This window comes from Salvia splendens, chromosome 2 (assembly GCF_004379255.2).
Source record: "Salvia splendens isolate huo1 chromosome 2, SspV2, whole genome shotgun sequence".
Taxonomy (NCBI): domain Eukaryota; kingdom Viridiplantae; phylum Streptophyta; class Magnoliopsida; order Lamiales; family Lamiaceae; genus Salvia; species Salvia splendens.
The window spans coordinates 42,977,131-43,001,391 of record NC_056033.1 but is presented as its reverse complement, the minus strand read 5'-3'; the positions used below and the strand labels follow the sequence as shown (position 1 = coordinate 43,001,391).

At 44.5% G+C, this 24,261-nt stretch overlaps 2 protein-coding genes across 3 annotated transcripts in view; one reads left to right on the top strand and one right to left on the bottom strand.

The window, feature by feature from the left end:
• The window catches only part of LOC121793022 (cinnamoyl-CoA reductase-like SNL6), a 21,011-nt gene extending 379 nt beyond the window's left edge, over window positions 1-20,632 (bottom strand). Inside the window, exons 1-4 of one of the 2 annotated variants that reach the window (XM_042191210.1) lie at window positions 20,427-20,632; window positions 20,185-20,342; window positions 18,993-19,184; window positions 18,316-18,745 (exon numbers count right to left, since the gene is read on the bottom strand). In XM_042191210.1, the coding sequence (XP_042047144.1) occupies window positions 18,316-18,745; window positions 18,993-19,184; window positions 20,185-20,342; window positions 20,427-20,559 (913 nt within the window). In that variant the 5' untranslated portion in view covers window positions 20,560-20,632. Of the gene's footprint in view, window positions 1-18,054; window positions 18,746-18,992; window positions 19,185-20,184; window positions 20,343-20,426 lie in introns of those variants that run through there. The other variant, XM_042191209.1, reaches the window with a different exon arrangement.
• LOC121793021 (WEB family protein At5g16730, chloroplastic-like) lies at window positions 13,262-17,135 on the top strand. The gene is made up of 3 exons (XM_042191208.1): window positions 13,262-13,671; window positions 14,098-14,293; window positions 14,359-17,135. Exons 1-3 carry the CDS (start codon window positions 13,655-13,657, stop codon window positions 16,903-16,905), a joined length of 2,760 nt encoding a protein of 919 aa, XP_042047142.1. The 5' UTR covers window positions 13,262-13,654; the 3' UTR covers window positions 16,906-17,135.
• Window positions 20,633-24,261: the final 3,629 nt, after the last annotated feature.

The following is a 24,261-nucleotide window of genomic DNA, read 5'->3' as shown; positions in this document are numbered from 1 at the left end:
TGACAGTTTTAATGCAGTTATTGTAAAGTAAGGAGAGTTAGATAGAGAATTTTTAAGTTGTTAGTGGAGAATGGGTCCCACTTCATTAGGGAGAAGAAGTTTCCAAAATTGGAATGTTCGTAATCTTTGGGGACGGACAAAACAGAAAATAGTGCATACTATTCAGGGACGAAGGGAAGTACTATATATATTGTTTGGAGTATATAAATTTATTTTTGCAGTGAGAAATGCTAACTATGAATTAGTATATGACAAATTTTCAAGCCTGAAATTGTTTCTAAGACCCATTAGAATTATAATTTGCAAACTAAACTCATGTAAAATCCATATAAAACTTCTTTTCTTGACATAACTAGCAACAACATTCTGTCGTGACTCGTTCTGCCGGGACGGGCCAGCCCGCCGCGAAGATCACTGTTGCAGATGCTCTCAATAGCAAAATCACAAATTCATTTCATTTTCACGCCTCTTTAATTTTGCACAGCAAGTATCGTTATTTTCACACAAACCCTAGCCGTGCAAAGCTGCTTGATGATTGCGCGAATTTCTGATGTTAGTAAATGCTGGTAGAGAATGAAACTACGACACAAAGAATTTACGTGGTTCGATTTACTGAAGTAAATCTACGTCCACGGGAAGAAGGGAGGGCAAGATTGTATTGCTTGATCTGGGATTACAGCTTACAACACAGACTTGCTATATGCTTTTATCTCTAGAGAGCTTAACCCTTTTCTATCTGATCTAAGTTCTATTTATACATTGAACTAATGTCGTGGTTTGCAGCCCCACTAACAAGATCGTGGGTGAGCAATAACTGCTCAATAACTGCTTCGTACCACTAAATAGATCGTGGGTATAGCGGAGGTCGTGGAGGCCTTTCATGAGTCCACTAACTCCTAGTTCGGTCGAATGCTGAGACCGAACTGCTGGACTTTACCGATCAGCTCTTGCCGATCTGAGAGGAGAGCTTGACTGGTCGGCTTTTACCGAGCTGTAGGCTGAGTCCGAACTCTTTGGTCGTGCCGAACTCTTTGGTGCCGAACAGATACTCTTTCTTGGGCTCTGGGCTGATGGGCCGTCACTGTTATTGGGCTTGCCATTAGGGTTTAGTTCGTACCCCATCACTACCCCCCCCGAAAAGCGAAGTGAATCACTTCGGCGAGGTGAGTCACTTCGGCATTCTGGATAATGGTAAGGGGGAGGCTGACGTCAGGGGACGTGCCTTGCGCGTGCCTGCCATTAAATGCGACAGAAAAATCCGGCCGTTGAATCCTGAAAAGGTGGGATTCGAAACGGCGCAACGATCTCGAAATCTTTCCCGAATATGATAAATATGCTCTTTCTTCCTCATTTGAACACTTTGCTGTTGCGTCTTCTATACTCTCTCTTTTTCGAGAAATTTTCTTCCGCTTTCAAGAGCTTCTTCAGACTTTCTTCATCTTCAAAAAGTAAGAAAAATGTCTTCTTCTTCTTCGGAGTCGGGTAGCGGTAGGAAAGGGGATAAGGGGTCTTCTGGCCGGAAAGAGTCCGGGGAGAAGACCGTAGAGTATTTCCATAGTATTTGAGTAAGGATACTGTGATATCCCTACCCGAAAAATACTTTTTTCCTGGGGGGAAGGCGGTGGTACCTGACGGTGATCATAGGGCTGACTCCCCGCCGGAGGGGTACGCCACCGTGTACGAGGCCTGCTTAGAATGCGGGCTTCGTTTCCCCCTCCCTTCTGCCTTTATAGATTTACTAGATTTTTTTCAGCTTCCTTTAGGCCAAGTGACTCCGAACTCTTGGAGGCACTTGTCGGCCTTCGCTGCCGAACTTCGTAGGTTAGGAAGGGATTTGTCTCTGAAGGCGATCCTTAAATTCTTTCAATTTAAGAGGAAGGGGTCTTGGTTTTACTTGATCCCTTTACAGCCCTTTAGGGCCTTTTGTAAAACAAAGTGGCCGAAGTGGCAAAATCGCTTCTTCTACTATGATAGGACCGCGGCTCCTAGTTTTCCCTGGAGAGGGCCGGAGTCCGTTATCCGTCATCCTCGGCCTGAACCGTTGGACGCGCTCGATGGCGAGCTCAACAAGATTCCCATAGTTAGGAAACAATACACGGAGTCTGAGCTCGTCAAGGGCGACGTCGTGTTCGACATCTCGTCTTCGGACGAAGAGGCCGAGGGTGAGGATTTCTCTTTATCTTTATGCTCTACTGCTTTAACGAAGAAAACCTGACTTTGCTTTCTTGCTTTTTGGCAGTGTACATGCTGAGTAAGGCTAGCCGCAAATCTTCGGAGCCAAGGAGCCGGAGAGGCCGAAAACCACCAGCTCGGCGTCTGATGCCGAGAGGACTCCGAAGAGGCAAAAAACCTCTTCGGATCCGAAGAAGCCGGAGTCGACTTCGGCAAAGGGGAGGGGGAAGGCCCAGAAGCCCCCGAGAGCGCCAGAGAAAGATGTGGTCTTGGCGCCTCCTTCGGAACATATCTGTGAGCCGTTTTTATGGCCCACGGACTTCGCCGAGGTGAATTCTCTTCTTGATTTTCTGGCCTTGCTTTTTTCCTGCATTTTTTGTGGCCCCTTTGTTGACTTTTTTCTTTATCCATTTTCAGAGGAACGATATGCTCTCCAAGCTCGTCGCCGTCGAACTCTCCAAAGCGTCCAATGACTATGCTGAGATGCAGAGGAAGTTGGCGGCTGCTTGTCATCGGGCCGAACAGGCTGAGGCTAACTTTGAGAAGGCCAGAGCTGCTAGGATTTCGGCCCAGGATGAAGCTCAGTTTGCCAAAAACCAGCTCGTCATCCAGCGGGAGCAGACGAAACGGAGGGATGCTGCCTGCCGTGGTTGCCCAAGGGGGAGCTCTCCGTGTTTACACTGAGAAACTCTTTTGAGCAGCCAGTTCTCGGCCTTTGTCGGTAGTCTGGTAAGGCTAATTGCCGATAAGGGCGAGCAGGGGGCCGACGTCGTGCTGCCTCTGTACAGCCGAGAGATAGCAGCTCGGCTTCAGAATCTGCCGCTCCTTGAGGAGCTCGCTTCATCCTCGGTCCTGCTTTCTATAGACCGAGTCCGGAGTTGTCGAGCTGATCGGGACGAGAACCTGGAGGCTATCTTTGCCTCCGTGGGACCCGTTTCACCCGCTTCGACTTACAACGGAGAGGGTGAGGCCGAGCCGCTGGAGCTGGAGGCCGAAGTCGAGCGGGCCGGGCATCCGGAGAAGGAAGCCGATCAGGAGGCGGAGGCGAGGCCGGCAGGAGGCGAGGCCGAGGCTGAGGTAGCTCAGGAGAAAGAAGCTGAACCAGACCAAGGAGCCGGAGACGAAGCTGGTGGAGTATGATTTCGTCTCCCTTCTCTTAGTCTAGTTTCTTCCTTGTAAAATGGCCTTGAAGCCCTCCTAGTGTAAAAATTTTCCTTGTGAATGAAAAATTCTCTACACTTGTCTTCGTATAGCTTTTCGTACTTGCCTTTATTCCTGTTGTATTTTACTATCTGCTCGGTACAGCTGCCGAACTAATATAGCTGCTTTGTACTCAAGGAGATGGAGATACTTCACTGGAAACGGCTGTACTCTTCGGCTTTAGACGAAGCTGAGCAAAGAGCTATAGCCGATCAGACGAAGAATGACGAGCTTCTGGCTCGTTTAGTGAAGCTGGAGGCCGATAATAAGGACTTAGAGTCCGATAAGAAGGATCTGGAGGCCGAGCTGAATACGACCGTTGCTGAGAGGACTGCGTACGAGGATTACATCCGTGTGCGCGGGGGATTGACCATATCAGATGTTCAGAGTCGAGTTGACGAACTGTGGGAGGAATATCATGTACTCCGGAGGAACAATGCGCTGGAGAGCTCGGCTTGCCAACAAGTTGTGAAATCATTACGGCGCTGGGCTTCTCGGTACGACATTGTTCTTTCTCGGCGCCCCTCCATAGAAAGATTCCTTCGGCATGTCGTGCCAACAGATGCTCGCACTCCAGATCAAGCCTCTGGTTCCCTTGTTCAAAATCCTACTTCCAGTCAACAACGAACTCCGGAACAGCCGGAAACGTCAAGACGAGAACGGGCTCAGGAGCAACCGGTATCGTCAAGACAGGGACAGACTGAAATTCGCCGAGGAGTTGTGACTATGAGCGAGCAGGATCAGCAGATGATTATTGCAGAGACTCTTCATCGCCGAGGTGTTAGGACTTCTCGGGCTCGGGGAAGAGGCATTGGGTCGAGGATAGCATCTCGTCAACCTGCTTATTCTTCATCTGCTCGGAACAACCGAACTCGGCTTCCAGAGGATTTTGCAGATAGGTGGCTTAACTTCAGCAACCCTGGACAGTAGAATAGTCCTTTGTAATAGCGTAACGCCATTTTGTAGGGTAGCTGAGTTGTATGCCGAACAAGATTTGAAAAATGAAATTTTGTTTTCGCTTCTAACACTGTATTTACAGCTTAGCGAAAAAATTTCATCGTACTTGTCCTCGGTCTTATGAAGTAAACTTCTTTGACCGGACTTGGTCCTTGGTCTTATGAAGTAAACTTCTTTGACCGGACTCGTCTTTGGTCTGATGAAATAAACATCTTTGACCGGACTCGTCTTTGGTCTGATGAATAAACATCTTTGACCGGACTCGTCTTTGGTCTGATGAAATAAACATCTTTGACCGGACTCGTCTTTGGTCTGATGAAATAAACATCTTTGACCGGACTCGTCTTTGGTCTGATGAAATAAACATCTTTGACCAGACTTGGTTTGTGTTCTAATTTGGCGATTTTTGTCGCCGGGATCGAACTTTCCCTTGTCCTAATTCGGCGAGTTTTATCGCGTGGATCGGACTTTCCCATTTAACCGAAGTGGTCTTATGCAGTAAACCTCTTTGACTAGACATGGTCGTCCCCGGTCTTATGAGGTAAACTTCTTTGACCGAACTTGGTCGTCCTAATTCGGCGAGGTTTATCGCGTGGATCGGACTTTCCCTTATTGCAGTTCGTTTCAGACGAAGTGCTTATTTCTTAAGCCGAATTGTGGTCTCGTATCTTCCTGAGAAGCTTGGACTCACAATCGTTGGCTTACTGCAGTTCGTTTCAGACGAAGTGCTTGTTAAGCTGAATTGCGGTCTTGTATCCTCCTTGGAAGCTTGGACTCACAATCGTTGGCTTATTGCAGTTCGTTTCAGACGGACTGCTTGTTAAGCTGAATTGTGGTCTTATATCCTCCTTAGAAGCTTGGACTCACAATAGTCTTTAATAATCGATCTAAAAAGGGGATCAGTCTTTAAAGAACGATATACCTTGGTACCATTTGTAAGAGACGACAAGCACATAGAGACAAAACACATAGGGAAAAAATGAAAAAGACGAAAGAAAAAAACTTTAAACTTTTTATAAAACGACAAGTAAAAGGTACAAGTAAAAACAAACAAATAAAAACATGTACCCCTATGACCGAACTAGACACAAGACAGACTGACCGGACTTTGTCTCTTACAAGTGGAACTTCTTGAGGTTGGAGACGTGCCATGTTCGGGGTACTTGTTCTCCTGACATGTGAGTCAATTTATAAGACCCTTTGCCGAGGACTTCTGACACCCGATACGGACCCTCCCATGTGGGCTCGAGTTTGCCCAGCTTTTCTGCTCGGCTTACTTCGTTGTTTCTCAAGACGAGATCTCCCACTTGAAATTGAAGCTTTTTTCACCCTTTGGTTATAATACCGGGCTACTTGCTCCTTATACTTGGCTGCTTTTATGCACGCCAATTCTCTTCTTTCTTCGGCGAGATCTAGTTCTGCTCTCAGTCCGTCGTCATTCATTTCTGAGGAGAAATTTAGAGTTCGGGGACTGGGTACGCCGATCTCCACCGGAATTACGGCCTCAGTGCCGTACACCAGACTATACGGAGTTTCACCGTTGGAGGTTTTGGGTGTAGTTCGATAGGACCATAGGACTTGAGGGAGATTTTCTACCCATTGTCCTTTGGCTTGTTCTAACCGAGCTTTTAACCCTTTCACCAGAATCCGGTTCGTTACTTCCGTTTGTCCGTTTGCTTGGGGATGGGAGACCGAAGTGAACCGCTGTTGAATGTTCAGCTCTTGGCACCAATTCTTGAACGTCTTGTCGGTGAACTGAGTCCCATTATCCGAGATGAGGATGTGGGGTATGCCAAATCGGCACACTATGTTCTTCCAGACGAAGTCCAATGCCTTTGAGCTCGTTATCGTAGCTAATGGTTCCGCCTCCACCCACTTCGTGAAGTAGTCCACGGCAACGATAAGGAATTTCATTTGCCGAGGAGCTTGAGGAAGTGGTCCCACTATGTCTATGCCCCATTGCATGAAAGGCCAAGGGCTTTGCATAGTGTATAGATCGGTCTGCGGCATCCTTGGGACATTTGCATGAATTTGGCACTTCGTACACTTCTTGACGAGCTGCACTGCCTCTTGTACCATGGTTGGCCAATAATATCCCCATCTCAGAACTTTTTTAGCTAAAGCTCTGGCTCCGATGTGGCTACCGCACGATCCTTCATGAACTTCTCTGAGGATGTAGTCCGTCTCTTCTGGTCCTACGCACCGCAATAACGGCTGGAGGTAAGACTTTCTAAAGAGGACTCCTTCATGAAGTTCGTACCGAAGTGCTCGGCACGTAATCTTCCGAGCTTCTCTCTTATCCTCGGGCAATTGTCCTTGATCCAGATACTGCAAGATCGGCGTCATCCAGTTCGGCGAGCTGGATACTGAATGTACCTCGGCTTCATCAATGCTTCGATGCATTAATTCTTCCGCCTTTGAGCTCGGATCTGAGGCCAACTTACTTAAGGTATCTGCTCGGCTATTTTCCGCTCTGGGAATACGGATTATCCGAAAATAGGAGAAACTTCGGCTGATGCTTTGCGCTTTGTCCAAATACTTCTTCATTCTCTCGTCACGGGCTTCACTTGTACCCAACATGTGATTTACTATGACTTGTGAATCACAATGGACTTTGAGAGATTTGACGAGCAGACTTTGCGCTAACTGGAGTCCGGCCAGGAGGGCTTCGTACTCGGCTTCATTATTAGTAGTGGGGAATAGGAACCGAAGTGAGTAGGTTACCTCGTGTCCGTCGGGAGCGACAAGTAAAATACCAGCTCCACTTCCCATCTTGTTTGAAGCTCCATCTACGAATCCGCTCCAGCAGTCCGGCGGCTCTATTTCGGATTCCAAGGGCTGTGCTAGTTCGGCATTGGCAGAATTCTTCTGTTCGGCAATAACAGGAATTGCTTGATCGAACTTTGCTTCTGCAAGAAAATCTGCTAAGGCTTGTCCCTTGATGGCTTTCCGAGGTAGGTATTCAATTGTGTGCTCTCCCAACTCTATAGCCCACTTGGCGATTCTGCCTGATGCTTCTGGTTTGGTCAACACTTGCCGAAGTGGCAGATCAGTTAAGACGCATACCTTGTGAGCATAGAAGTATGGCCGCAGTCTCCTTGCTGCATTTACTAATGCCAGAGCAATTTTTTCCAGAGGTTGATACCTTGTTTCTGGACCTCTTAATGCTCGGCTTGTAAAGTAGATGGGAAGCTGCTTTAGGCCTTCTTCTCGTACAAGCACCGCGCTGATGGTTTGATCCGATGCCGCTAAGTATAAGAATATTACTTCGGCTTCGGTTGGAGCAGAGAGAATAGGAAGCTCGGCTAGATAACTTTTGAGCTCGTCAAAGGCCTTTTTCTGCTCGGCTCCCCACTCGAACTTTGGTGCCTTTTTCAACACCTTGAAGAACGGCAGTTGCTTTTCGGCTGCTTGGGAAAGGAATCGATTCAGTGCGGCTAGACATCCGGTTAGCCTTTGCACGTCATGTATGGACTTCGGCATTGCCATGTTCTGAACGATTTGAACTTTTGAGGGGTTTGCCTTGAGTCCGTCCTTTGAAACCCAACAACCCAGAAACTTTCCCGAATCTACCAAAAAGGTACACTTTTGGGGATTAAGTTTGAGGTTGGCTTTCTTGAGCACGTTGAGAGTGGACTTGAGGTTGTGCTCGTACTCCGAAGTGCTTTTGCTTTTGACGACTATATCGTCAACATACACTTCGACCTCCTTTCCAATCAGGTGCCGAAAAAGCTTGTCTACCATCCTTTGATAAGTGGCTCCGGCATTCTTTAAACCGAATGGCATCTTTTTATAAGCGAAAATGCCGAAATCAGTAATGAAGGCCGTTTTTGAAGCTTCAATCTCATCCATTAAAACTTGATGGTATCCTTTGTACAGATCAAGAAAACAAAAAATTTCAAAGCCTATCAAAGCTTCTACTTTTTTATCTATGTTCGGAAGGGGATAGCAATCTTTGGGACAGTGCTTATTTAGATCGGTGAAATCTATGCACATCCGCCATCCTCCTTCCTTTTTCTTGATCATGACAGGATTGGCCACCCACGAAGGATACTTCACTTCGAATAACACATCCGCCTTCAATAATTGACGGACTTCGTCATGGATGACTTGACTTCGTTCTGCCGCAAAGAGTCTTTGCTTCTGTTTTATCGGCCGGACTGAAGGATCAATATTTAACCGATGAGTGATTACCTCGGGGGGCACTCCGGTCATGTCCAACGGAGACCATGCAAAGACGTCTTTATACTCCTTGAGGAGCTGGATGGTTTTTTTCCCGAAGTAGGGGCGTTCCCGCGAAACCGATCTTGACCGTTCTGGATGGATCATCTTCGTACAGCTGAACTGTCATCGAGTTCGGCTCCGGTATGACTTCGGTCATCGCCTCTGACTCCGGCTGCTGTGATTGCTATGCTTGGTGGTGCCGATCTGACTGATCGGCACTTCTAAGCGCAATTTGCAGACATTCTTTTGCTCTCTTTTGGTCACCTCGGATGACCGCTATCCCTCCTTTAGTAGGGATCTTGATGGTGAGGTGATAGGTGGAGCAAACGGCCCGAACTGTGTTGAGCCAGTCTCTTCCCAGGATGACGTTGTACGGGGACCGAGCTTTCACCACGAAAAACTCAATCATCGTACTGGAGCTAGTAGGCGCTTTCCCCACCGTGATCGGAAGGCTGATAATACCTTCAGGGCGGGTGTCCTCCTGGGTGAAGCTCTTCAGGGGAAGCGGAGCCGGACTGAGCCGAGCTGGGTCCACTTCTAGTTTGTCGAAGCACTCTTTAAAAAGAATGCTAACCGACGCTCCTGTATCCACAAACACCCTGTGGATCAGTTTGTTTGCCACTCCGGCTTGGATGACAATGGCGTCTTGGTGAGGAGAGATGGCCGGGACGGGATCAGCAGCCGAGAACGTAATCACTTCGTCCTGCTTCAGCCTTTTATGCGTTGGCTCCTCTCGATTGGAGCCTCTGCGTTCTGACTTTAGGGACGACTTGGTCTTCCCGGCAGGAAGCGCATCAATAGTCTGGATTACTCCATCATATTGCGGCTCGTCATCGTCTTCGGGATCCGGCTGCCTTTTCGGATCCTGAGGAGCGCAGTTCGCACCACTCTGCTTTTTATTCTTCTTTGCCTGCTTGCTTTGGTATTTTTTCAATGTCCCTGCCCTCACAAGAACATCGATACCTGCAGCCAAGTTTCTGCACTCCTCGGTATCGTGACCGTGGTCTTGATGGTAGGAGCAGTAGTTATCCTGGGGTCGGCGCGCGGCTGATTTCGTCATCCGCTTTGGCTTTTCGAACAGGTCAGAGTGCAGTTCGAAAATTTCCGCTCTCGGCTTGTTCAGCGGTACGAACTGAGCGGGCGGCTTCTCGGGATTGAGACGAGGTCCCAATCTGTCTTGCACCGGAGCCCTTTGAATTCTTTCAAATGGAGTCCGGCGAGGATGCCCCTGATCGCTATGATCGGGCTTCCTTCTGTCTCCTCGGGACGATGAGCTGTCTAACGACCGTTTGCGACGGTCTGCCTCATCGGCCCGGGAGTACTGGTCCGCAATGTCCCACATTTCCTGAGCTGTCTGCGGACCGCACTCAACGAGCTTCCTGTAGAGAGCTCCGGGCAGGATTCCATTTTGGAATGCCGAGATGACAAGCAGATCGTTGAGATCGTCTACTTGCAGGCATTCCTTGTGGAATCTTGTCATAAAGTCGCTAATTTTTTCGTCGCGACCTTGACGAATGGAAAGCAGCTGAGCCGAAGTGATTCGGGCTTCCGCTTTCTGAAAGAACCTCCTGTGGAAGGCATCCATTAGATCTCGGTAAGATCTGATGCTGCCCTGGGGGAGGCTATCGAACCACCTTCTCGCGTTCCCGATGAGCAGCTCGGGAAACAGCTTGCACATGTGGACCTCGTTGAGACCCTGGTTCGCCATGTTATATTGATAGCGCCCCAAGAAATCGTGAGGGTCCACGAGCCCGTCGTAAGTCATCGACGGAGTTCGGTAGTTCTGTGGTAGGGGAGTTCGGGTGATGTCGTCCGAGAACGGAGTCTTCAGTGCTCCGTACACGGCGAATCCGATATCTCGTCGGTATGGAGGAGATTGAGTTCTCCTGTGATTCCGGTACCGAGGAGGAGCTGGAATATGTGGGGGACGGGGATTCTTTCTCCTGGGAGATGCGACACTACTGCGGTAGTGACTTTCTTGTGCGGAGGGGGAAGGAGAATCCGTCGTTTTCGTCTCCGGCTGCTTTTGGCTTCTTCGCAGGAAGGTTAAGAATTCCTCCTGCTTCGCCTCCAAAAACTGCTTGACAGCCTCATTCAAATCGGGCTGCTGGGAAGACTCAGTGGGACGATTTTTGGAGCGGCTTGTTCCTTCGCCATGAGAACTGGTGGTGGATTTATCCCTAGGCTGTTTTCCAGACCTGTGGGATGGATTGGCTTCCTCCTGGTTCTCACGGGCAGGAATACGGGTACTCTGCGATCTGGTATGCATTTTTTGGGTGGAAAAAATGGATCAAAAATTCGCTTTATCACAAATTTTGTTCTCTGTTTCCCACAGACGGCGCCAGTGATGAATCCGCGAATTATTGATGATGATGAATGCTCGTAAAAATAAATTACGACACGGTGAATTTACGTGGTTCGATTTACTGAAGTAAATCTACGTCCACGGGAAGAAGGGAGGGCAAGATTGTATTGCTTGATCTGGGATTACAGCTTACAACACAGACTTGCTATATGCTTTTATCTCTAGAGAGCTTAACCCTTTTCTATCTGATCTAAGTTCTATTTATACATTGAACTAAGGTCGTGGTTTGCAGCCCCACTAACAAGATCGTGGGTGAGCAATAACTGCTCAATAACTGCTTCGTACCACTAAATAGATCGTGGGTATAGCGGAGGTCGTGGAGGCCTTTCATGAGTCCACTAACTCCTAGTTCGGTCGAATGCTGAGACCGAACTGCTGGACTTTACCGATCAGCTCTTGCCGATCTGAGAGGAGAGCTTGACTGGTCGGCTTTTACCGAGCTGTAGGCTGAGTCCGAACTCTTTGGTCGTGCCGAACTCTTTGGTGCCGAACAGATACTCTTTCTTGGGCTCTGGGCTGATGGGCCGTCACTGTTATTGGGCTTGCCATTAGGGTTTAGTTCGTACCCCATCAATTAGTAACATACTTTTTTCTTGAATTTTATTCCAAGTTATTAATAGCACATCTTACCTCAATTAATTATGTCTTCTCCAACAAAACTTTCCAAATTAAACCAAATAAATCCACACATTAATCTCAATTTCACAATAAACAAAAGAAAATGTTCATTCTTGATTAAAGTTTCTCTCTTAATAAAGTCTAAAAATTGAATCTTGAAGCATAGTGGAGTAGTATAAGATTTTCTTTCTTTTTCTTGAATTTATTCCTATCTCAATAAACATCAATCGAAAACATTTAATTATGTCTTTTATAACAAAACTTTCCAAATGAAAACTTACTCCACATATTAATCATAACCTTGACATACAAACTTTGCAAAATGTCATAAAAACCCACAAAGTTTGGACAATTTTTTATTAATCACACAACTTATAAAAATGTGTACTATTAAACAACATACTATGTGCATGAGACGAACAAACTGACCACCTACACTTGTAGAATAAATATACACAATACTAGTACTAGTATATACTAAGATCACACGTCTCTTAGTCGACACGAGATTTTAGAAGTTGTTTGCTAATTTTGTTAATTGGAAAGATAAAGAGTAGGTATATATACTAAATGGGGAGAAAATAAGAGTTGAATATTCAATAGGAGAGAGTATTAATCGAAGAGAGAAAGTTACCAAAAATAGAAATGTGTCATCTTGGTTGTGACAAACTAAAAATGAAAATGTGTCATCTTAATTGGGATGAAGAGAGTAGTACTTAAAAATTTAAATTGTTGAAGGGCTCAAGTGACTGACTGAGTGTATTAAGCAGTCGAGCATTTCTATCAAGTACTCCCTTCGTTCTTTGTTAATAGAGACATTTCTTTAAAGCATGAAGTTTAAGAATAGTGTGTTAAATGGATAGTCAAAAAAGTAAAAGAGAATAAAGTAAGAGAGAGAATTACTTTTTGCTAAAAATAGAAATGACTCAATTAACTTAGAACTTTACTCTATTAACATGGAACTGGGGGAGTATAAAATTATAAAAGAGTAATTGATATTGACTATTCCATTATACTCTCTTTGTCTCATAATAGATGTCATACTTTTTTTTAGTTCCACAAAAAAATGTCACATTTTTTTGAAAAATATTATCTCTTCTCAACAGTATTATATGTCTTACTTCATTATTTCTTCATTTTAACTAATATTTATTATCATTTTTATAAAAAAAAAGTGGGCAAAAGTGATTGGCACTTCTAAAATAGGACGGAGGGAGTATGTTCTAAAATTTTATGATATTAGCAAAGTATGATACTCCCAACGTCCACGAATAGGAGTCTCATTTCTACCCGGCACGAGTTTTAAGAAATGTTAAGAAAAGTGGGTGGAAAAAAGTTAGTTGAATATGTGTCCCACTTATATATATTAGTTTTAAATGATATTTGAGTGAAATGAGTTGGTGGAATGTGAGGCCTTTTTACCATTTATGGTAATTATGATCCGGGACTCCTATTCGCGGACGGACAAAAATGGAAAAACGGGACTCCTATTCGCGGACGGAGGGAGTATCTATTATAGGAATAAGTAAATTTAATATTAGGTACTAGTAATTATTTCGAAAGTTGTGAGATTCACCATATATAATCAAATTTAGTGGTTTTCAAACATTTTTTTCAAGGAAACAATTTTCAATCTTGCAAGTTTATCTACTTCATGAGAGTTCTCCGTCAACCTTCTTTTTAGTTTTAAAAAAGCAGATTCACAGTCTCTCTCTTCGTTTTGTCTTTCACAGTTTATCTAACCTGAGACCAGCTTTGCAATGGAGGAAAAGCAGGGGTAATATGGTAATTCCACGTCTAATTAAAGATGGTAGAGAAAAAATAAAAGAGAAAGAGCAGCGGTTGTTTGATTCAATCTGCGACAAGAACACCCCAACTCAAATCCACCTCCCCAAATATTTCCATTCCCATTTTTTTTAATTTACTTTTTTCTTTCCTATTATCACTCTGTGGTAACTCCAGTCCAAGTACAGATTTTGGATTCAGGTTTATTCCCAGAGTATGGAGTCATAATTTTCACTTCTCTTCTCTTCCCTTCCACGATGTCGACATTATAGATAAACCCCAGTTTCTAATCTTTTTGAAGGAATTGCAGCAATAGATTCTCGATTTTGCGCCATGTCTGCTAAATCGAAGTAAGCGTAGCTCTACTTTTGTGGTGGATCTGATGATTTGATTTTTGTGTGTTTGAATTTCGTTTTTTAGAACATAATTGAATCTGACATTTTCGTGTTTGGTGATCAGATATGTGTTTATTGAGAAGAAAAACACACATTGGAGCTAGAAATTGTTACTTTAATTTCTTGTTTTTGGAATTTGTATAGTTATCCTGTTTATTTTATTTAGGTTTTATGCTTCAATTTTTTTGGGTGGATTTGCTGTAGAAATGGAATTCACAGAGAATATTCTTTATTTGGGATTTTGGATTATAGTAGTATTTTTGTGAAATTGGATTTCATGCCTGAATTGTGCAATGAATAGTGCATTTGTGGATCTTGCATTTTTAGCTATAGTTAGAAAATTTAAAGTTGAAACAGTTGAAGAATTTCTGATTTGTGTAGATCTAGCTTATCTGGAACTCCAAATGCTAAAGGATCACCGGCAACTCCTCGAATCAGCAGGGGAGTTGCTAGGCCTAGTGGAGAAGCGATTTCCTCGTTGCAAAATGGCCGCCTCTCCATGGATCGATCCCCGGGATCAGTCACGCCCAAGGCTAAAATGGAGAGGATGTCCCCTAAGCCCAGCACCCCAACTGATGTAAGCCGAAGCAACTATGTTTTAAATGTGTAGTTGCATTGTGCTGATCTTGTGTTTCATGTCAGAGAAAGCCAACACGTATGGTGAGGCCGTCTTCGGAGCTTCAGGTGGAGCTGAGTCAAGCGCAGGAGGAGCTGAAGAAGGCGAATGAGAAGTTGGATTCAGTCGAGAAGGAAAAGGCGAGGGCTCTTGATGAGGTGAAGGAAGCCCAGAGATTGTGTGATGAGGCGAACAAGAAGATTGAGGAAGCTCTGCAGGCTCAGAAACGAGCGGAGGAGAATTCTGAGATTGAGAAATTTCGGGCGCTTGAGATGGAGCAGGTGGGGTTTGGGGCGAATCACGTGAAGGAAGATGAATGGCGGAAGGAGTTGGAGGATGTGAGGAGCCAGCATGCCGTGGATGTGGCTGCGCTGCTGTCTGCGACTCAGGAGCTTCAGAAGTTGAAGCAAGAACTGTCGATGACGTCTGCTGCGAAGAACCAGGCACTGAGCCATGCTGACGATGCAACAAAAATAGCTGAGATTCATGCGGAGAAGGTCGAGGTTCTGTCTGCTGAAGTGATCCGCTTGAAATCTGAGCTTGAGTCGAGGGTGGAGATGCAGGCCGTTGAGAACAACGAATTGGTGTCAGGTTTAGAGTTGGAGATGCATTCTCTTAGACAAGAACTTGAACAAGCGAAGCTTTTTGAGGAGGAATTGACCCGGAAAGAGGCAGCAATGGAGCAACTCAATGTTGATCTCGAGGCTTGGAAGATGTCTGAGTGTTATGCGCATAATCTAGTGACGGAGCTTCATCAACGAGTCGAGGAGCTAGTGTCTCAGGCTGAGCAAGCACGTGAATCAGAAAAGTTGGCTTCAGAATCTCTTGGAACCGCTGTGAAGAAACTAGAAGAGAATAATGAACAGCTGCATGAAGCAAAGTCTGAAACCAAGGTGCTTAAGGAGAAGCTCGGTTTGTTGGAGTTCTCGAGCGATAGACAGAAAGGTGACTTGGAGGAAACTGAGCGTAGTCTTCAGCGAGCTATTGAAGAATCTTCTGAACTGGTGAAGAAGGTTGAAGTGCTCGAGTCTGAACTCGAAGTCGCAAGAGAAATGAGAAGCATTGCATTGAACAACGAAAACATCGCTGCTGCTAGCCTAGAAACACTGTTAGAAGAGAAGAGCAAACTCGCTAAAGAGCTGGAAACATCCAGAGACGAAGAGGAGAAAAGCAAGAAGGCGTTGGAGAGTTTGGCATCAGCATTGCACGATGTCTCTTCGGAAGCAAGAGACGTGAAGGAAAAGCTAATCTCTAGTAAAGCTGAGAAAGAGAGTTACGAAAGAGAAATAGAGGATCTGAAACTGTCTCTGAACTCAACGAATGAGAAGTATGAAAGTATTATCAATGATGCAAGAAAACAGATTGATGCTCTTACTGATTCAGTCGAGGAGTTGAGGAACGATTGTGGTAACTTGAAGGCCGAGTTGGAGCAGAAGGAGCTAAACTTGGTGAATACCACGAGGAAATCTGAAGAGGAGAAGTCCTACATGGGAAACGAAATAAATAGGCTGATGGATTCAGTTGAACAGTCGAAGCACGATTATGGTATCTTGGAGGCCGAGTTGGAGCAGAAAGATCAAGATTTGGTGAGCTCTGTTAGAAAGTTTGAGGAAGAGAAATCCCATATGGAAAAAGAAATGAGCAGGCTGATTAAATTGCTTGAACAATCGAATCTTGATTATGATAGTTTGAAGGCCGAGTATGAGCAAAAGGAGGTAGATATGGCGAACTCAGTGAAGCAGTCTGAAGAAGAGAATGTTAGCATGAAAAACGAAGTAAGCCGGCTGGTTAGCTTGCTAAAACTGGCGGAGGAAGAGTCGTCTGTTACGAGAGAGGAGATAGGGCGGTTGAATAAGTCCTTCAGCGAAGCTGATTCAGAGGCGACGTACCTAAAGCATGTACATGGCGAAGCGAAGGAGGAGAATGCGAGGCTGAAAGAGTGTTTAAATGATATGGAAGGCCGACTGCAGAGAATTCTTGCGGAGAATGAGGATCTGCGCAGAAGGGAAGCAGCATCTCAGGAAAAAGCCGAGGAGCTATCCAAGTCGCTCGAAGAAGCTCTGGCCAAGCAGGAGGAGAAAGAAAGTGGCGACCTGACGGACTGTGAGAAGGACTATGATATGCTTCCGAAAGTGGTAGAATTCTCCGAACCAAATGGTACGAGAGACGTGAGGCGTGCAGCCGAGCCCCGGTCTCAACCAAACGAGCTGCCTGTCAAGGAGAAGCAGCAAGCTGAAGCTAACGAAGTCGAGAACTCGAATGGGAAATTAAAAGATGGCGAACAAAACGCAGAATCCACAGAAGTCGACCTCAAGATGTGGGAAAGCTGCAAGATCGACGCGAAGGACTTCTCTCCCGGGAGAGAAACGGAGCAAGAATCGTTCGAGGATGAGCTAGACCCGAATGGGCAAGGCGCTGATTTGTATGATCACGTTAATGAGGCAGTGTCGGGTGATAGCGCCGGGAACAATGGGAGCCCACCTTCGAAGTCAGGCAGTCAGAAGAAGAAGAAGCCTTTGCTGCAGAAGTTTGGAAGCCTGCTGAAGAAGAAGGGTAGTAGCAATCACAAGTGATAGCAGACTTATATTATATCTCTGTTTTAGGGAGGTACAGTGAATATTTTTCCACGTGCAATATTGAATTTGCTTTTGGTCATTTGCTTCATTTTTTGGTTCCAATATTACCCCTCTTATTATAGGTTTGTCCTGAAAACTTGAAACTGGAGATTTGTATCATCATCTTTAGCATATCATTTGTCTGACAATGTAATGTGATTTATGTTGTGGAGATACCCCTTGTCTTACTTGCGAATCATTGTGTGCCGTGATTTCTGGTCGAACCGTCTTACCAACTGAGTACGTACATTAGTGTAGATTGACATTAGAAAGTAGCATAATGATCTTTTTTACGTACATGGTGGCTTTATATAAGTTTTGCGTGTTACCACTGTCATCTCAGTGCTACATCCGATTAAATACACTTAGATATGTATCAATTGATCATGTTTGTTTGCCTTATTGAACTTTGTTATTGGGATGATTTATTGTCTTTGGAGCTGAAAGGTATGCTGCATTTCTTAATGAGCACCATTAGTATGTAGTACTATTTTCGTTTAATCCACGTCAGCATTAGTTTCGTTTTATCCCTTCAATTTACTTTTAATACCTTAAAAGTCATTATTAATATAAATTTTTTTTATTAATAATGTCATTAATTTTGCAAGTTATAAAAACAAAGCTAGAAGTTCACATTCTCCCTAACTTCAAAAATATGAATGAAAGAACAAATCGAATTTTACGCTATATTTTAAAATTTATTTCGACAATATTAGCATTAAATTAAATGAGTTAAAAAAATGTCAACGTGGACTAAATAGAGAATGGTGCTCACGTAAAGTATAAAGCATTACATTACTCTGCATTTATATATGGATTACACATGCTACTTCTTATGAAATAAACAAGATGTATAGGAGTATAATGATGCTATACTAATCATGACACACCTACACTCATCCAAGTATAATTGTATATCTATTTCATCAGGTGTAGCATATCATATGACCTTTTAATTGTGGCCAAGTTTTTTATTTATAAATTTGATTAATAATGGTTTTCCATTTAGTTACGAGATTACTCGACCTCTGACTTATTGAATAGAAAAAAAAGAAGCGTCTAATAAACTAAACTAGGTTTCAAAGTCCGAAATGGCCAAGTTCAATGTAGGGAATAATCTCATGATATTAACCACTTTACACTTTTGTTTTGCTAGGTTCAAAGAATCACATCACATTCATACATAGGGAACACTATTTTAGTTTGAGCTAGAAAATACTCTAAGATTATCTAAGACTTTAATTTTTTTTTTCATTTTTACTGAACATTGCAATGTACAATGCCAGTGCATCATCTCCTTTCTTGCAAACTGTCCATACATTTCCTCTATTCCCTCTAACAAAACAATCAATCAATCGACTCATTAATCTTTGCTTGTGACTTGTAATCCACTCTCGAAATCCACCATCAACTTGCGCAATTTGCCGTTGCTTATCCTCTGTTGGTGCACGCTGTCGTCGTTGAACATGTCTTGTGATGACGATGATGGCAAGAGCATCTTCGCCAGCTTCACCACGTCGTCGTTGCAGTTGATGATGCCATTGAAGCACAGGTATCGGCCGTACGATGTGACGTCCTCGAAGACGCAGATGTGTGCATCGATGAGGAACTCAAGGTCGACGGTGACGAGGACCCCGTCCTTGAACATCTCGGCGGCCCCGAGCAAGTAGGGGTCCTTGATGCTCAAATTGGGGTACATCAATAGCCCAGCATTTATCGACACCATGTTCACCTCCCGATCCATCGCCAACGCCCACGCCGTCTTCTCGGCCACAGTCTTCGACAGCCCGTGCCATAACTGCATACGAGAATACGACATGTCTTATTCCACTTTGAGTTGTTCCACGTTATTACATTGTTGATTATCTCACACCACTTGAGTTATTTTATAAAAATCAACGTATTTAATCTCTCTTATTTTATTTTCTCTTCTACTTTACGTATGTATTTTTCGATTTTATTATTTCTCTGCTAACACTTTCTTAAATCTCGTACCGAGAAGAAACACATCAAATAAGGTAAGCAAGGCAGGACATTGGGAATACCTTAAACTTCTTGCAGAAGTTGACGTCGCTCCAGTTTCTTTCGTCGACATCAGATGCGTGGCCTTCGTCGTGTTCCTTCCACACGACGGCGGTTGCGGACGACGTGAAGATAACCTTGTCGATGGTGTCCGTCTGGGCACATGCCTCCAGCACGTTGTGGGCCGCTCTTACTTCCAATTCACCTATAAATTCCTGCACAAATACAATTTTACACATAACGTGATTGAGTGCGGTTTCTTGCATCTTTGACACATGATCTATGTCACCTTGTTTACGTATTTGATTGCGATTTATGTCACGCTCTAGATTCCGTGTGGAATAATTCGAAACTGTGATTTCAACCATAAAAAGTTTGAAGAGATAAGATGAACTTTTAAGATAAAAGAAAAAAGAAAATGACGTTGATGATTAAAAGTCAATTAAAATCAAATTTCTGTTGATATTTTTAGTCGATATACCTGTGCAAACATATCTAGAAGAAAAAGACGAAAGCTATAGATAAAAAAACATGAAGGAAATAAAAAAAGAGAAACGTAATCAATGACTTATTGAAATACGTCAAAATAAATAAATAGAATACGCCAAATTAAAATTTGGTCAAAATTTCATTAGATCAACTTTAAAAATCGGCGGTAAAAATCAATTTCAACAATTTTCCAATTTTTTCATTGAAAAAGTGTATATTTGTAATATGTTCAAGATGTGTCGAAGATTATATACTGATATTTTATAAATCAATGCAAAAGCACATATCATAGAAAAATTTTCCTTTCCACATTTCAAATACGAAATTTAGAAATACAGCCCTCATCATAAAATAGTTGTGCATCTCCGGTAGAAAATTTCAGATATTAGATATAATTTCATTAAATTAGATTTTTGAGAGAAATATTAAAATTTGACAAAAATCACTTTTTCCTAATAATTCATATGGAGTTTACATTCACACGTGCTTGTGTTGGTTTGCTCATTTAGACGTCCTACAAAGCTAGAGACGAATAAGCACAATAACATAATTCTAGAAACAGCCATTAATACTTGGTTTCAATGTTTCATGATCTATAGCTGGATCTCTCCATCAAATGAATTTAATGCTCCACTTTAAAAGCTATAACCAGTCAACCTAATTTCTCTCTCTACAGTTTATCGGCAGAAGGCAGGTGAAAAGGGGGAGAATTAAACAGAGACTTACATCGTAGGTAGGGTGATCGGAGGGGAGCTCGAATGAGTAGAACAAGGCGCAGCAGCCTTTGAGCGCATCCAAAATGCTGTGATAATCCAGTGGATCCGAATGAAACACTCTCAGATCCTCCTTCTCCGTCGATTGCCTCTTGTAGCGCTGCACCTCGTCTGAAAATCGAACGATTTCGCATCACAATTTCAAAAAATCGGAAACCAAATTAAATTCATCGGATTGAGCTAAAAAATTCGTACCGTGGCTGTAGACGGCGGCGTGAACGGTGTAGCCGCGGCGGAGGAGGCGGTGGACGAGAGCGGAGCCGAGGTGGCCGGAGGCGTCCATGACGCAGACGGTTTTGGATGAGTTCCAGAATGAAGCTGGCGCCATTGTAGAGAGAGAGAGAAAGAGGGAGGGAGTTGTGTGATTGGGGAAGGAGTGTGGATATTTATAGAGAGAGAAACAGAAGGAAATTTGGGGGATTGAAAGAGTGTGTCGCGTGTGCTGTTAGCTGATGGTTGGGAAGATGGGAGCATCCGCAACGGTACACGCTAGCAGGAACGGCGTCCGTGCCGCTAGCGCGACCCCTGCTTGTCGCTATGCTCTTGCCGCTGGCACGACGCTGCTCGATGCATCGAGCACGTCCGTGCCGCTGAGCAGCTGACGTGGCGGCGCCTGATTGGCCAACGGCAATGCCGTTGGCAATTTCATTTTTTCTTTTTTTTAATAAAAAAAATCAGATTTAATTTAAAAAATCTGTATTAAATAATAACAAAATTTCTCACTTCCCAATAAATTATATCCGTTTTCTCCTCACTTTTAATTTATTTTTCAATTTTTTCCCCCAAAATTCACATTTACATCTATAAATACCCTCATTTCCACACCAAAAATTTCACACCACACTACACAATTCTCATCTAAATTCTCCCATCTTCTCTTATCAATTCTCAATGTTTCACTCTTACTTAAAACAAATGTCCGGCTCACGATCACCCCTTCGACTCCTGCAGTTGGAACCACGAATGATTCGGCTCACAATCATTTTCTAGTCCGGAAAGGCAATTTTCGGCCCCTCCTCAAACCCAAAGTTCTCAAGTTCCGGATGGCTACCAGCCTTACCCGATGGACGACCAAGATGCCCCCGATGGGCGATACGGGTGGGCACCCGAACCGAGATCGGGAGGGAGCGGCGGCTCTCAAACTCCTTCTCTTCCTACTCCTACTCCTACTCCTCGTGGTGTCAGCACCCCGTACACTCCGGTGGAGATGGATAAATTATTCAAAGTCTATTTGATTATCTCCGAAGATCCGGAGATAGGCACGAACCAAAGCGGGGATAGGTTTTGGTGGCGCGTCTCTCTCCGGTACAATGAAAACCGCACGGCTGGAACCATCGAGTGCAATGAGAGTATGGTGCGCAATGCCATATTCAGAGCCAACGAAGAAATCCAAAAGTTCCAAGGGTATTACCTCTAGGAAGAGCGGTCGGCGGGGAGCGGTAGGAGCGAGCCCGACATCATCAGTGCCGCCTTGGCGACCTACCAATCCATAAATTACAAACCGTTCAAGTACCTCAGCGCTTGGCAGGAGGTGCGTGTGCATCCGAAGTATAGGGGAGGCGTATCATCTTCCTCCACCTCCTCCAGCAAACGGTCGAGGTCGGTATCCCTTGACGTCGGCGAAGATGAGGTGGCTAGCCAGCTCGCCGTAGCTAATTTGGGTAGCCTCAACGCCGGCCCTAGCAGTTCCCAACGCCGGCCGCAAGGAAGGAAGAAAGCGACGACAAACCGTCGTCGCACCGCGACTCCATCCGCCCCCGCTCCCGCTCCCTTTGTGCCACCTCAACCCCCCACCAACTCGTTGTGACCGTTTTGGCCCAACTCAATTTGGCCGATGGGTCAAATATGACCCCCGAGCAACTTGATTCACATTTGGCAATGTTACGAGGTCTCCGAAGAACATTGGGGATAGGGCCAGAGGAATAGTCAGTCTTACACGGGGTATTTTTTAGCCTTTAATTATGTATTTTTTATTTTTTAGGATTTTAATTATGTAATTTTAAATTTTTGGTATTTTAATTTTGTAATTTTTTTTTTGTAATTTGTAATAGTATTTCGGATATTTTTAATGCATTTTAATATTGTGGAAATGTTTTTATTTAAATTGAATAATATAATGGTGAGACCCTTGAGCATGTCATTGCGGAAGAGTATGGATGTGAGTGTTGGGCTCTTGACTAAGAGCATGGAGTAAAAAAGTAATAAAAGTGGGTCCGGACCCACATCCATGTTTTTTGGCAAGAGCACATATGTGGATGCTCGACAAGCAACCCATTTTATTTTTATCATTTTTTTATTATCATTATTTGAGATAAAATAAATTGTTATTTCTGTATTTTTTAGTCCACTTCTATCCACAAATTTTAATTTTATTTTTTTATTATCATTGTTTAAAGAATATAGATAATCAATCTGACTTTTTTAAATAAAGAATCAATCTGACTTGTCTAAATTAAAGTATCAATCTGACTTTTTAAAATTAAAGTATCAATCTGACTTGTTTAAATCAAAGAATCGATCTGACTTGTTTAAATTACTAACACCATCCACAACGCGTCTCGCGCCGGGCTCGCGTCTCGTCTCGGAGAGACGAGACCCCCGCGAGATGCATTGCAGCGCCCATCTCATCTCTATCTCGCGCCCGTCTCGTCGCGTAGCTCGTCTCGGCGAGACACGAGACGAGATGGCTCGTCACGCGCCAGGGACACGTGGCACGTCCCCATGCGTGCGTGACGCCCACTCGCTGGCCCGCGAGTGGGCGTCGTCACTGATGACGCAATAATTCGTTTTTTTTTTAAAAAATCGATTTTTAATTAAATTTTTTTTTTCAAACGGTAATATTACCGTTAAATTTTTATTTTCATTTTTTAAATTTTTTAATTTTTTTACTCTATAAATAATTCTATTTCATACTCATTTCAAACACAAACACACATCTATTACTCTCAAATCCTCTCTATCACTCCAATTTCCATCTTCAATCAACTCAAACAAATGGATCCTTTTGAGCAAATGCGTCAATTAATGGAACAATCACTCGAAGAAGATCGACGACGAGAGGCGGAGGAAGCCGCACCACCCCCACGACGCTCCCGGAAGTACATCAATCGGAACCGGGAGGAAGCCGCCGCACGGTTAGTACACGACTACTTCTGCGATAACCCGATTTGGGGAGATACCTATTTCCGTCGCCGTTTCCGCATGCGGAAACCGTTATTTCTCCACATAGCGAATACTTTGGCGGCCAGGGAGGAGTTCTTCCGAGAAGGGTTCGACGCGGTCGGTCGTCCCAGCCACACGACGCTGCAGAAATGTACTGCAGCCATCCGGCAGCTTGCGACTGGACAAACGGCCGACATATTCGACGAATACCTGCACATCGGAGACAGCACTGGGCGCTTGTGCTTGCTCAACTTCTGCAGAGGCGTCCGGGCAGCCTTCAGTGACGAATTTCTCCGGAGGCCAACCATGGAGGATTGTCAGTTCCTCCTCAACCTGCACGAACAAGTGCACGAATTCCCCGGGATGCTTGGCAGTGTCGATTGCATGCACTGGCAATGGAAGAATTGCCCGGTGGCTTGGAGGGGTTCCTACACGAGCGGCCACAAAGGCACCCACCAAACCGTTGTACTCGAGGCCGTTGCCGACTACCGACTTTGGATCTGGCATGCGTACTTCGGGGTCCCTGGCTCGAACAACGACGTAAACGTGCTCCAACAGTCCGACCTCTTTACCGAAGTTTTGGATGGTAAAGCGCTGGCCATCAACTTCGTCGCCAACAACCGGCGGTATAAAATGGGGTACTATCTCGCCGACGGCATCTACCCGAAGTGGCCGACCTTCGTGAAGACGTGCGGCAGGCCAGCGAACCCAAAGCAGGCTCTTTTTGCGCAGAAGCAGGAGGCTGCGCGCAAGGATGTGGAGAGGGCGTTCGGGGTTCTCCAAGCGCGCTTCAACATCATCAAAGCCCCGGCTCGTTCGTGGTTCATGGAGAGCATGGTCGACATCATGTATACGTGCATAATCTTGC

Bases quoted from the DNA above. Each gene is read 5' to 3' on its own strand.
- LOC121793021 (XM_042191208.1), top strand. The intron at 14,294-14,358 runs GTAAGCCGAAGC...GTTTCATGTCAG, and splicing joins AGCCCAGCACCCCAACTGAT to AGAAAGCCAACACGTATGGT.